The 14,262-nt window shown below is 48.3% G+C and overlaps 1 protein-coding gene across 5 annotated transcripts in view; it reads left to right on the forward strand.

Annotated features, from left to right (window-relative positions):
• Positions 1-14,262, forward strand: part of EVI5 (ecotropic viral integration site 5) — a 452,905-nt gene that overhangs the window by 180,173 nt on the left and 258,470 nt on the right. For all 5 annotated transcript variants that reach the window (XM_063939881.1, XM_063939882.1, XM_063939884.1 and 2 more), the window contains one exon: positions 13,308-13,382. In XM_063939881.1, coding sequence (XP_063795951.1) covers positions 13,308-13,382 — 75 coding nt within the window. The remainder of the gene's footprint in view (positions 1-13,307; positions 13,383-14,262) is intronic.

Below are 14,262 nucleotides of genomic sequence, written 5' to 3' on the forward strand. Positions count from 1 at the left end.
ACAGCGCCGCCTCCTATATCGCTCCGCCTCCCAGCACAGGAGCTCAGTTTGTCGGTGTTGCAGTAAGCAGGCACTTAACAGAGGGGCTGCTCCTAGCAGCCCTGAGAAAAGCTTTTTATGAGGTAAAAAGTGAAGACTTCAAGGGCAGCGGTGGTAAATGTCTTGTGACATTCACTGCTGCAGCTCCAGCTCTCCCCAGCGGCGCTGTACACTCCCGAGCCCTGGTTGCCGGGTACCTACAGCGGAGGCTCCAGTTTTCTTCATGTTAGACACACGGATGGGGCTCTCCAGGATCGCGTGGCCGTGCTTCGGGAGGTGGTAAGTGGGTCCCGCTCGCGGGACCCGGTCTTTATCGCGATCCGGCGCGGTCAGTGCGAGGCGGGCCGCACGCGCTGGCGGTGGAGACTGTGGTTACAGGCGATCCCACTAGATCACCAGGGCATGGGCGCAGGTCAGGTTTTCTCTTAAAACCGATTTCTCTAACGTCCTAGTGGATGCTGGGGACTCCGTCAGGACCATGGGGATTAGCGGCTCCGCAGGAGACGGGGCACAAAAATAAAGCTTTAGGATCAGGTGGTGTGCACTGGCTCCTCCCCCTATGACCCTCCTCCAAGCCTCAGTTAGGTTTTTGTGCCCGTCCGAGCAGGGTGCAATCTAGGTGGCTCTCCTAAAGAGCTGCTTAGAAAAAGTTTTTAGGTTTTTTATTTTCAGTGAGTCCTGCTGGCAACAGGCTCACTGCATCGAGGGACTTAGGGGAGAGAAGTCAACTCACCTGCGTGCAGGATGGATTGGCTTCTTAGGCTACTGGACACCATTAGCTCCAGAGGGATCGAACACAGGCCCAGCCATGGAGTCCGGTCCCGGAGCCGCGCCGCCGACCCCCCTTGCAGATGCCGAAGATGGAAGAGGTCCAGATCAGGCGGCAGAAGACTTTTCAGTCTTCCTGAGGTAGCGCACAGCACTGCAGCTGTGCGCCATTGTTGTCAGCACACTTCACACAGCGGTCACGGAGGGTGCAGGGCGCTGGGGGGGCGCCCTAGGCAGCAATGTATAATACCTTTTTATGGCTAAAAAATACATCACATATAGCCCTTGAGGCTATATGGATGTATTTAACCCCTGCCAGATCTCACAAACTCCGGAGAAGAGCCCGCCGAAATAGGGGGCGGGGCTTATTCTCCTCAGCACACAGCGCCATTTTCCTGCTCAGCTCCGCTGTGAGGAAGGCTCCCAGGACTCTCCCCTGCACTGCACTACAGAAACAGGGTAAAACAGAGAGGCGGGGCACTTTTTTTGGCGATATTACTATATTTAAGCTGCTATAAGGATACAACACTTATATAGGGTTGTTCCCATATATATTATAGCGCTTGGGTGTGTGCTGGCAAACTCTCCCTCTGTCTCCCCAAAGGGCTAGTGGGGTCCTGTCTTCAATAGAGCATTCCCTGTGTGTCTGCTGTGTGTCGGTACGTGTGTGTCGACATGTATGAGGACGATGTTGGTGTGGAGGCAGAGCAATTGCCGGTAATGGTGATGTCACCCCCCAGGGAGTCGACACCGGAATGGATGGCTTTGTTTATGGAATTACGTGATAATGTCAGCACATAACAAAAATCAGTTGACGACATGAGACGGCCGGAAAACCAGTTAGTACCTGCCCAGGCGTCTCAGACACCGTCAGGGGCTGTAAAACGCCCTTTACCTCAGTCGGTCGACACAGACCCAGACACGGACACTGAATCTAGTGTCGACGGTGAAGAAACAAACGTATTTTCCAGTAGGGCCACACGTTATATGATCACGGCAATGAAGGAGGCTTTGCATATCTCTGATACTACAAGTACCACAAAAAGGGGTATTATGTGGGGGGTGAAAAAAAACTACCTGTAGTTTTTCCTGAATCAGAGGAATTGAATGATGTATGTGATGAAGCGTGGGTTAACCCAGATAGAAAAGTGCTAATTTCAAAAAAGTTATTGGCATTATACCCTTTCCCGCCAGAGGTTAGGGCGCGCTGGGAAACACCCCCTAAGGTGGATAAGGCGCTCACACGCTTATCAAAACAAGTGGCGTTACCGTCTCCTGATACGGCCGCCCTCAAGGATCCAGCTGATAGGAGGCTGGAAACTACCCTAAAAAGTATATACACACATACTGGTGTTATACTGCGACCAGCCATCGTCTCAGCCTGGATGTGCAGTGCTGGGGTGGTCTGGTCGGATTCCCTGACTGAAAATATTGATACCCTGGATAGGGACCGTATTTTACAGACTTTAGAGCAATTAAAGGATGCTTTTCTTTATATGCGAGATGCTCAGAGGGATATTTGCACTCTGGCATCGAGAGTAAGTGCGATGTCCATATCTGCCAGAAGAAGTTTATGGACACGACAGTGGTCAGGTGATGCGGATTACAAACGGCATATGGAAGTATTGCCGTATAAAGGGGAGGAATTATTTGGCGTCGGTCTATCGGATTTGGTGGCCACGGCAACTGCCGGGAAATCCACCTTTTTACCTCAGACCCCCTCCCAACAGAAAAAGACACCGTCTTTTCAGCCGCAGTCCTTTCGGTCCTATAAGAAGCGGGCAAAAGGACAGTCATATCTGCCCCGAGGCAGAGGAAAGTGTAAGAGAGGGCAGCAAGCAGCTCCTTCCCAGGAACAGAAGCCCTCCGCGGGTTCTGCAAAGCCCTCAGCATGACGCTGGGGCTTTACAAGCGGACTCAGGAACGGTGGGGGGTCGACTCAAGAATTTCAGCGCGCAGTGGGCTTGCTCACAGGTGGACCCCTGGATCCTGCAGGTAGTATCTCAGGGTTACAGGTTGGAATTCGAGAAGTCTCCCCCTCGCCGGTTCCTAAAGTCTGCTTTGCCAACGTCTCCCTCAGACAGGGCGACGGTATTGGAAGCCATTCACAAGCTGTTTTCTCAGCAGGTGATAGTCAAGGTACCCCTCCTACAACAGGAAAAGGGGTATTACTCCACGCTATTTGTGGTACCGAAGCCGGACGGCTCGGTAAGACCTATTCTAAATCTGAAATCTTTGAACCTGTACATACAAAAATTCAAGTTCAAGATGGAATCACTCAGAGCAGTGATAGCGAATCTGGAAGAAGGGGACTTTATGGTGTCCCTGGACATAAAAGATGCTTACCTGCAAGTCCCAATTTGCCCTTCACATCAAGGGTACCTCAGGTTCGTGGTGCAAAACTGTCATTATCAGTTTCAGACGCTGCCGTTTGGATTGTCCACGGCACCTCGGGTCTTTACCAAGGTAATGGCCGAAATGATGATTCTTCTGCGAAGAAGAGGCGTATTAATTATCCCTTACTTGGACGATCTCCTGATAAGGGCAAGGTCCAGAGAACAGCTGGAGGACGGAGTAGCACTAACCCAAGTAGTGCTGCAACAACACGGGTGGATTCTGAATTTTCCAAAATCTCAGTTGACCCCGACAACACGTCTGCTGTTCCTGGGAATGATTCTGGACACGGTTCAGAAAAAGGTGTTTCTTCCGGAGGAGAAAGCCAAGGAGTTATCCGAACTTGTCAGGAACCTCCTAAAACCAGGAAAAGTGTCTGTGCATCAATGCACAAGAGTCCTGGGAAAGATGGTGGCTTCTTACGAAGCAATCCCATTCGGCAGATTCCACGCACGAACTTTTCAGTGGGATCTGCTGGACAAATGGTCCGGATCGCATCTGCAGATGCATCAGCGGATAACCTTATCGCCACGGACAAGGGTGTCTCTTCTGTGGTGGTTGCAGAGTGCTCATCTGTTAGAAGGCCGCAGATTCGGCATACAGGACTGGGTCCTGGTGACCACGGATGCCAGTCTGAGAGGCTGGGGAGCGGTCACACAGGGAAGAAACTTCCAGGGAGTATGGTCAAGCCTGGAGATGTCTCTTCACATAAATATACTGGAGCTAAGAGCGATTTACAATGCTCTAAGCCTGGCAAAACCCCTGCTTCAGGGTCAGCCGGTGTTGATCCAGTCGGACAACATCACGGCAGTCGCCCACGTAAACAGACAGGGCGGCACAAGAAGCAGGAGAGCAATGGCAGAAGCTGCAAGGATTCTTCGCTGGGCGGAAGATCATGTGATAGCACTGTCAGCAGTGTTCATTCCGGGAGTGGACAACTGGGAAGCAGACTTCCTCAGCAGACACGATCTACACCCGGGAGAGTGGGGACTTCATCCAGAAGTCTTCCACATGATTGTGAACCGTTGGGAAAAACCAAAGGTGGATATGATGGCGTCTCGCCTCAACAAAAAACTGGACAGGTATTGCGCCAGGTCAAGAGACCCTCAGGCAATAGCTGTGGACGCTCTGGTAACACCGTGGGTGTTCCAGTCAGTGTATGTGTTTCCTCCTCTGCCTCTCATACCCAAAGTACTGAGAATTATACGGCAAAGGGGAGTAAGAACGATACTCGTGGCTCCGGATGGGCCAAGAAGAACTTGGTACCCGGAACTTCAGGAGATGCTCACGGAAAATCCGTGGCCTCTACCTCTAAGACGGGACCTGATTCAGCAGGGACCGTGTCTATTCCAAGACTTACCGCGGCTGCGTTTGACGGCGTGGCGGTTGAACGCCGAATTCTAAGGGAAAAAGGCATTCCAGAAGAGGTCATTCCTACACTGGTTAAAGCCAGGAAGGAGGTGACTGCACAACATTATCACCGCATTTGGAGAAAATATGTTGCGTGGTGTGAGGCCAGGAAGGCCCCCACGGAGGAATTTCAATTGGGTCGATTCCTACATTTCCTGCAAACAGGATTGTCTATGGGCCTCAAGTTGGGGTCCATTAAGGTTCAAATTTCGGCCCTGTCGATTTTCTTCCAGAAAGAATTGGCTTCAGTTCCTGAAGTCCAGACTTTTGTAAAAGGAGTACTACATATACAGCCCCCGGTTGTGCCCCCAGTGGCTCCGTGGGACCTTAATGTAGTTTTGGATTTCTCAAATCCCATTGGTTTGAGCCACTCAAATCGGCGGATTTGATATATCTTACATGGAAAGTAACCATGCTACTGGCCCTGGCTTCAGCCAGGAGAGTGTCAGAATTGGCGGCTTTATCGTATAAAAGCCCATATCTGATTTTCCATTCGGACAGGGCAGAACTGCGGACGCGTCCTCATTTTCTGCCTAAGGTGGTGTCAGCGTTTCACCTGAACCAGCCTATTGTGGTGCCTGCGGCTACTAGCGATTTGGAGGATTCAAAGTTGCTGGACGTTGTCAGGGCATTGAAAATATATATTTCAAGGACGGCTGGAGTCAGAAAATCTGACTCGCTGTTTATACTGTATGCACCCAACAAGCTGGGTGCTCCTGCTTCTAAGCAGACGATTGCTCGTTGGATTTGTAGCACAATTCAACTTGCACATTCTGTGGCAGGCCTGCCACAGCCTAAATCTGTCAAGGCCCATTCCACAAGGAAGGTGGGCTCATCCTGGGCGGCTGCCCGAGGGGTCTCGGCATTACAACTCTGCCGAGCAGCTACGTGGTCGGGGGAGAACACGTTTGTAAAATTCTACAAATTTGATACCCTGGCTAAAGAGGACCTGGAGTTCTCTCATTCGGTGCTGCAGAGTCATCCGCACTCTCCCGCCCGTTTGGGAGCTTTGGTATAATCCCCATGGTCCTGACGGAGTCCCCAGCATCCACTAGGACGTTAGAGAAAATAAGATTTTACTTACCGATAAATCTATTTCTCGTAGTCCGTAGTGGATGCTGGGCGCCCATCCCAAGTGCGGATTGTCTGCAATACTTGTACATAGTTATTGTTACAAAAAAATCGGGTTGTTCTTGTTGTGAGCCGTCTGTTCAGAGGCTCCTACGTTGTCATACTGTTAACTGGGTTCAGATCACAAGTTGTACGGTGTGATTGGTGTGGCTGGTATGAGTCTTACCCGGGATTCAAAATCCTTCCTTATTGTGTACGCTCGTCCGGGCACAGTATCCTAACTGAGGCTTGGAGGAGGGTCATAGGGGGAGGAGCCAGTGCACACCACCTGATCCTAAAGCTTTATTTTTGTGCCCTGTCTCCTGCGGAGCCGCTAATCCCCATGGTCCTGACGGAGTTCCCAGCATCCACTACGGACTACGAGAAATAGATTTATCGGTAAGTAAAATCTTATTTTTAATATCGCCCACAGTACCCGGTGGTTTTGCCAGCAAGGGGGATAAGGCTTAGACCTGAAGCCCCTCCCCCAGCCCCAGGGCGCCATTTCCAGCAAGTGTTCCCGCCCTGGAACTGCATCTCTGTCTTTTCCTCACTCCCTGTCAGTGTCTGCGGCGCCATTACTCCTCAGCTCACTGTTCCTAGGACTGCTTGGGCAAATCCTCCTATGTAAAGCCGCCTGGTTGTCAGCGCTGTGCCTTTACATGACACTTAAGTATTCTATCTGCCTTTTTAGTCAGTGTTAGTAAGAAAGAGTGCATTTAGTCAGGGGTTTATAGTACAATTACCCTGTGATATAACAGTACACAGTAAGAACTGGATGTATATCTATTGTTATATAGCTGTGTAAGCTAGTCCAGTGCAGTATTATTGTCAGTAATAACCTCTGCATTGTACAAACTGTGACTATTTGTGTGTGCATTGATAGCTGAATGGTGTCCATTTCGTGTCTTTCACTCAACTTGCTATCCCTATATTCTATAACCTGAGGGGGCTTGGTGCGTCAGGTGTTATTTAATATAGGATTTTCACAAAGATATACTGTATTACGTATTTTTCTCTGTGATATAGTCACCATATCTCTCCTTTATCTCTGCTGGTGCTGACTACACTGCGCAGGGGTTTGGGTTTAGGGATATAGTGCTGCTAATAATTGTACTGTGTTACCTCATACTGCAAGTTATATCATGTCTGCTTCTGAGGGTAACTGTTCTGGGGTGGAATACACTGCTGGTGTTGCTGAAGCCACAGGCACATATGGGGAGAATATAGCAGCTGTGAGCTCTTGTTCTGGGGGCTCCTTGCCCCCCAGTGGGACTGTGGTAACGGAGGCACATACTGACCCTCCGTGGGCCGCTTTTTCCACGCTTCCGCATACGCTAGTTAATAAACTAACACCCCCTATGGTACCCCCAATGCCGGTACAACCGTATGTGGTTCCTGCAGCTAACCTGCCGGGGGCGGACGATTTATCTGCTCAATTAAAGAAGTTGAACCAGTCCCTGACTACTAAAAAGTCTGACCATTGCTCGCCTAAGTCCAAGAGGTCCTCTAAGCGAGCGCTCGTCTCCTCACAATCCACTGCTGTCACTAACACCTCGTCTGATGAAGACAGCGCATACACTGACCCCACAGGTTCTGACTCAGATGCGGCTGATGGGGAAGGTAGTTCACATGTGGATGTTCCTGATCTTTTGGAGGCTATTAAGTTAATTCTGCAGATTACGGATGATCCCGAGCCATCTGTTCCTCCTCAGAAACCAGATAGGTTCAAGCGTCAGAAGGTGATTAAACAAGTTTTACCTCACTCTGACCACCTAGTGGATATACGTCAGGAACCCTGGCAAAGCCTGGGTACGAAGTTTGTGCCTCAAAAGAAGATGCTGGCTTGCTATCCCCTCGCGCCAGAGCTGTCTAAGAATTGGGAAACGCTTTCTCCAGTAGACTCACATGTGGCTAGGATGGTGGTTTCCTCAGCTCTACCTGTCACTACCGTCACATCTCTAAAAGAGCCTACGGATAAACGTGTCGAGGGTTGTCTAAAAGCGATTTACACCCTCACGGGGTGCTGCACAAAGGCCCACTATTGCAGCTACATGGGCGGCAGAGGTTATTGAAGCATGGGCCTTGGAGTTAGAAGCTGAAATCTCCTCTGACCATGCTAGACAATGCTTGTCATATATTGTCACAGCTTCTCGCTATATTAAAAGGCGGCTTCTGATGCCGGTATCCTAGCAGCCAAGGCCTCTACTACGTAATTCCTGGCTTGCAGGATATTGTGGCTGAGATCCTGGTCTGTGGATCTGTACTCTAGAAAAACCCTGGAGGTACTCCCTTTCAAGGGGGATATTCTGTTTGGGGAGGACTTAAATAAGATAGTGGCTGACTTGGCTACTGCCAAAACTGTCTGTCTGCCTAATACAGCTCCTTCTGTGTCGAAGGCCAAAGGCACGTCCTTTCGCCCCTTTCGTCCTTCAGGTAAAGCAAAAGGTCAGGCGTACCATAAGCAGGCCCGCACTTCCAAACCTGTTAAGCCGAAGCCCAAAAGAGCCTGGGCGGCCCGTCAGCCAGCTTCCAAGACCGATAAGCCTGCCGCATGACGGAGCGGGTCTCCCCCTGGGAGATCCCAGGTTGGGGGGCCGGCTTCTAGGGTATACCCAGGAATGGTTGAAGACCACTTCAGATGCCTGGGTACGGGAAGTCGTCATTTGAGGTTACGCCATAGCCTTCAAAAACCGACCCCCTCATCGATTTTGCCAGACAGACGTCCCGTCGGACCAGACAAAGGCAAACACTCTACATTCGGTGGTACAGACCCTCCTGGATATAGGAGTCGTAGTACAGGTGCCTCTTGCTCAGAGGGGCCGGGTGTACTATTCTCCACTGTTTCTAGTCCCGAAACCGAATGGGTCCTCCCTGCCCATTCTCAACCACAAGGCACTGAACAAGTTTGTGAAGGTTTCCAAGTTCCGTATGGAAAACCTTCACTCTATAGTTCTGGCCTTGGAACCTGGGGACTACATGGTCTCCCTGGACATACAGGATGCTTACCTGCATATTCCTATAGCAGTGTCACATCAACAATACCTGAGGTTCACTATTGGCAACCTCCATTACCAGTTTCGGGCGTTACCTTTTGGTTTAACAACGGCCACGCGAGTCTTCACCAAAGTTATGGTGGTGATGACTGTGGTACTCCGCCGTCAAGGGGTCAGGATACTGCCATATCTGGACGACTTGTTAATCCTGGCAAATTCCCCAGATCTTCTCCTGCGTCATCTGGATATGACGGTCCGGTTTCTACAAGCCCACGGGTGGCTTATCAACTGGAAGAAATCCTCCCTGGTCCCTGCTCAGAGCATGGTGCATCTGGGAGCGCTGTTGGACACTCACAACCAGAGGTTGTTCTTGTCTCAGGAGAAAGTCCTGAAACTTCAGGACAGGATTCGTTCCTTCCTTTCGGCCTCATAGTGTCAGCATTAGACATGGTGGAGTATGCTCAATTCCATTCTCGCCCTCTCCATAAGCTGATTCTAGCCAAGTGGGGACGGCCTGCCTCACCGGATCAGGTCTCAGATGATCTCTTTGACTCCGGAGGTCCGTCTGTCGCTGCTCTGGTGGCTCCAGGACCGACAATTGTGCAGAGTCCGTCCCTTATCCAACTGGGTCCTGTTGACGACAGATGCCAGTCTAAGAGGTTGGGGCGCGGTGCTGGAGCAGCACTCCTTGCAGGGTCGGTGGACCAAGGAGGAATCTCTCCTATCTATCAACATTCTGGAGTTGCAGGCGGTCTTCAATGCGTTGAACCTAGCCCAGAATTTGATTCAGAACCATCCTGTTTAAGTACAGTCGGACAACGCCACCACAGTGGCTAACATGAATCATCAAGGCGGCACTCGAAGCCGTTTGGCAATGAAGGAAGCCTCACGGATTCTACAGTGGGCAGAACGCCATCTACCGGCAATATCGGAAATATTCATTCCGGGAGTCCTGAATTGGGAAGCGGACTTTCTCAGTCGTCAGGACGTGCATGCCGGCGAGTGGGGCCTCCATCCAGAAGTGTTTCAACTCCTCGTGGAAAGGTGCGGTCTTCCAGATGTGGTTCTGATGTCGTCTCGACACAATCACAAGGTTCCGGTCTTCGGATCAAGGACAAGGGATCCTCAAGCAGCATTCGTGGATGCGCTGGCAGTGCCGTGGAGGTTTCGGCTGCCGTACGTGTTCCCTCCGGTGTCACTCCTGCCCAGGGTAATTCGGAAGTTCAAGCAAGAAAAAGGAAATCTGCTTCTCATAGCTCCGGCGTGGCCCAGACGGCACTGGTTCTCAGACCTGCAAGGCCTATCGTCAGAGCGTCCACTTCTACTTCCACAACGCCCAGACCTACTCGTTCAGGGCCCCTGTGTCTACCAGGACCTAGCCCGGCTGTCTTTGACGGCGTGGCTCTTGAAGCTTCCGTCTTAAGAGCTAAGGGTTTTTCTGAAGAGGTCATTAAAACTATGTTGCGGGCCCGGAATCCGGCCTCTGCTCGGATTTACTATCGCGTCTGGCATTCCTACTTTGTTTGGTGCGCATCTAACCATTATGACGCTTCCAAGTTTAGTACAGCCAAACGTTTGGCTTTTCTACAGCAGGGCCTAGATTTAGGCCTGCGTCTGGCCTCCCTCAAGGTTCATATTTCTGCCTTGTCGGTGTGGTTTCAGAGAAAAATTGCGACTTTACCTGATGTTCATACTTTCACTCAGGGTGTGTTGCGTATCCAACCTCCCTATGTCCCGCCTGTGGCTCCTTGGGACTTGTCGGTGGTTTTGGAGGCATTGCAGGAGCCTCCATTTGAACCTCTTGGTTCAAGCTGACCTTAAGTGGCTTTCCCTTAAGGTGGTGTTCTTGCTGGCTATTGCCTCTGCTAGAAGATTTGGGTGCCTTGTCTTGTAGTTCCCCATATCTGATTTTTCACCGTGACCGGGCGGTTCTTAGGACACGTCCCGGATATTAACCTAAGGTGGTTTCTTCGTACCACCTTAATTAGGAGATTGTGGTTCCAGCTTTTGTCTCTTGTTTCTCCTGATCTGTCTCCCAAAGAGCGGTCTTTGGATGTGGTACGGGCTCTCCGTATCTGTGTGAAGAGAACTGCTTCTGTTAGAAAGTCTGATTCTCTTTGTTTTGTTTGGATTTCACAAACAGTTACTGGCCTGCTCACAAGCAGACCCTGTCCAGGTGGATTAGAATGGTGATTGCGCATGCTTATGTGAAGGCTGGTCTGTCAGCTCCTGTTCACATTACGGCCCATTCTACTCGGTCTGTTGGACCTTCTTGGGCGGCCCAACGTGGTGCGACCCTTGATAAATTGTGCAAGGCGGCTACGTGGTCCTCCGGGAACACGTTCATAAGGTTCTATGCCTTCGATACTGCCGCTTCCCAGGATGCTTCCTTTGGACGCCGGGTTCCTGTGCCCGCTACAGTGCGTCCCCTCCCATAAGGAACTGCTTTAGGACATCCCCATTGTCCAGACTTGTGGAGCCCAGTGTACCCCGCAGCAGAAAACGAGTTTTATGGTAAGAACTTACCCTTGTTAAAACTCTTTTTCTGCGAGGTGCACTGGGCTCCACAAGGCACCCACCCTGACGCACTTAGCTTCTTTGGGTTGATATGGCATTAGCCGCTGACACTTCTCTTGTCGTGACAGTGTGGTGTATGTGGCTACTAACCGTTGTCGTCTCTTTTCCTGCTACTGCATTGGGCTGGTTAACTAAACTGAGCTCCTGTGCAGGGAGGCGGGGTGATATAGGAGGCGGCGCTGTGCATTCTGGGAACAGTCAAAGCTTTGAGCCTGTTGGTGCCTCGGCTCAAGATCCTACTCTATACCCCATTGTCCAGACTTGTGGAGCCCAGTGTACCTCGCAGAAAGAGTTTTATCAAGGGTAAGTTCTTACCATAAAACTCGTTTTTTATTTGGCAAATTCTAAACTTATAATTTTATTGTGAGTTTGTTAATTTTAAAGAACCTCATAACTTTGATCAGGCTGTAATGCAGGACGACATGTAGATAGCAGTGCAGTTAGAATGGGTTCAGTCTGCTCCATCCATCTATTAGAGTAGTTACGACAGGAGAGTGCTTTGTATGCAATAACAAATAGGTTTGGTTGTGTATCCTGTATAATCAGCCACCTGCGGTACAGTCTTTGTTTGGGAGCAATTTCTAGACATGCCTATCACCAGTACACTGGGCGAAGTCAATGGGCTTTAAATCTATAGTGTGGGTATCCCCATTCATGAGAGGACATTGTATTTCCAGCATAGTCCATAAGTATTATATCCAAAAAGAGCACCAAGCTGTATATACCATGTAGGAGAGAGGTCATTGTGCATATAGACATTATTATTTGTGTTTGAGGGAAGAGAACAACCTTCAGCTGGCTATACACTATATTAACTTTCATCCAACTAGTTGGTTGGTTGGAATAAAAATCTGGTAAAAATGTATGGGTGCAAATGACAATAAGCAGTTTGTTCCCAAACCCCAGATGATTGTCATTTACTCCCATACATTACCAAATTTTAATTCCAATCAACTAGTTGGATAGTGTATGGCCAGCTTAAGTGCGCACTCTGCAATTATTGCATTGAGGGGAATAGCGATACATATTTACTAGGGTATTCAATTATCCGCAAATTCGCAGCAGTTTTTTGCGCGAAAATTTGTCGCGGCAATCGGGCGAAAATTCGACCTATTTAATTCCAAACGGGTTTCACGTGAAAATTCTTGCAGTGAAAAGTGAAGGTGAAAATGGGAAAATCAGCCTGTACCCCAAAAAATGCTAAACTAACCTTGGAAAACAGAAGAGAAGTGTGTTAGAGATCACATTAAAGAGTTTTGAGGGACTTAAATTGTGTGAAATGGCTGTTATATGCATTTTTTTTTTTTTTAATGAAAAAAAATGATAGAAAGCAAGTTTTTTTTGAGCAAAATAAATGCTCATTAAATTTGGGGTACATGAAAATGGGTATAAGTATATATTTGGGTCATTTTAGGGTACTTTAAAAAAAAGTGGAAACAGACCGATTACTCCCATCTGCAAGCCTAAAATCACCTGTCCCACTCATAAAGCACCCCAATATACATGTACCCATACCTTGAACCCCAATTTCCATCACTTTGTACTTTTTCACCCCAAAAATGACATGTCATTATTGGCCAATTAAAAATAATTTAAAACTTCTACGTGCCTAATTAGTCATTAAGGGGGGCGTCCCAGGAGTTCTGTACCATATCCAAACATTTTCACCTTAAAATAGTGACTTTTCCCAACTTTTCACCTGCTTCAGAGTAGGTGAAGTGAAATTAGTGAAAAAATTATCACAGATAAATTTTCCCGGAAAATTGAATAGGCTGTAATTGCGTTTCGCGGGAAAAGTCCAGTTTTGCCTTGTACAGACATTTCATGTCTGTACAAGGCCAGTCTGCATAAAATACAAATGATAATGTCGTTCACTTAGGGACGGTGATGTATGGTACATGGGGTCATGAAGGGTTTTCAGATTTGGCTACAAGTGTACAGGAAATACATACTGTATGTCTTTTACACTTTGTGTATGTATGATTGTAATAAGCGTTTGTTTTTTGTATTAAGGCATATTCCTTAGTGGATCGAGAAGTTGGATACTGCCAAGGAAGTGCTTTTATTGTGGGTCTGCTGCTTATGCAGGTAAGGCTGTTTCTAAGTTAACAGGCGTACAAACTCTAGGAACCACTACATTTTATATAGTGTATTGAAAACTACAAGCTCGCTAGAAGTATGACACTGTTCGAGGAAGTCTTGGAACTCATCAAGACCAGAAGCCAAAGAGAAATAAATTCTTGCTACAGTAGTGGCATTCTTAAGCTTGGTACACACTATAAAATTATCTGTCCAGTCTGGCTGGTTGGAACAAAAATCTGGGAGCAAATGACAATCGACCATTTGTATCAAGAATACGGAAAACTGACAAAAACAGTTGTTCGGCTGAATTTGGTTAAATCAAACTGATGTAGCCAATTTATCGGAGTGACCATTTTTGATCCTTTTCCGAAATGTTTGAGAGCAAATTGTCTGTTGTGATTTGCTCTCACCCAGAACCAGATTTTCATTCCAACAATCGAATTGATTGGATTGACAAATAATCGTAAAGTGTATGGCCAGCTTTGTGTGTGTGTGTTCAGTGACCAATGCTGTCAGATGTGGCCTGTTATAGATTGTGTGTTCTGATGTCACTGGAGGGTGTGGCATGGCTTAAGTAAACCAAAAGTAACAAGAAAGACCTGGCTAATAGCATGAAAATAGCTTACCCTAAAGCGGTCTCTTGCTTAAGCATTATTTGTTCTAGGCACAGTTAATCAATGCACTACAGTACTTTTCAAATACATTTTCTTTTGTGATGTCCATATTAATTACCATATTAGTGTATTCATGCACAGAGCATAACTTAATAAATAAGCAGTGGGGTCTTTTGATTCAAGCTAGAAAACATGTACGTCAAAGTCAGATCAAGGACAATCGAGCTGTTTCCTGGTCTCCGTTTTTATCTAGTTTATATTGATGTCTGCAA

Source organism: Pseudophryne corroboree, chromosome 9 (genome assembly GCF_028390025.1).
Source record: "Pseudophryne corroboree isolate aPseCor3 chromosome 9, aPseCor3.hap2, whole genome shotgun sequence".
NCBI classification, from domain to species: Eukaryota; Metazoa; Chordata; class Amphibia; order Anura; family Myobatrachidae; genus Pseudophryne; species Pseudophryne corroboree.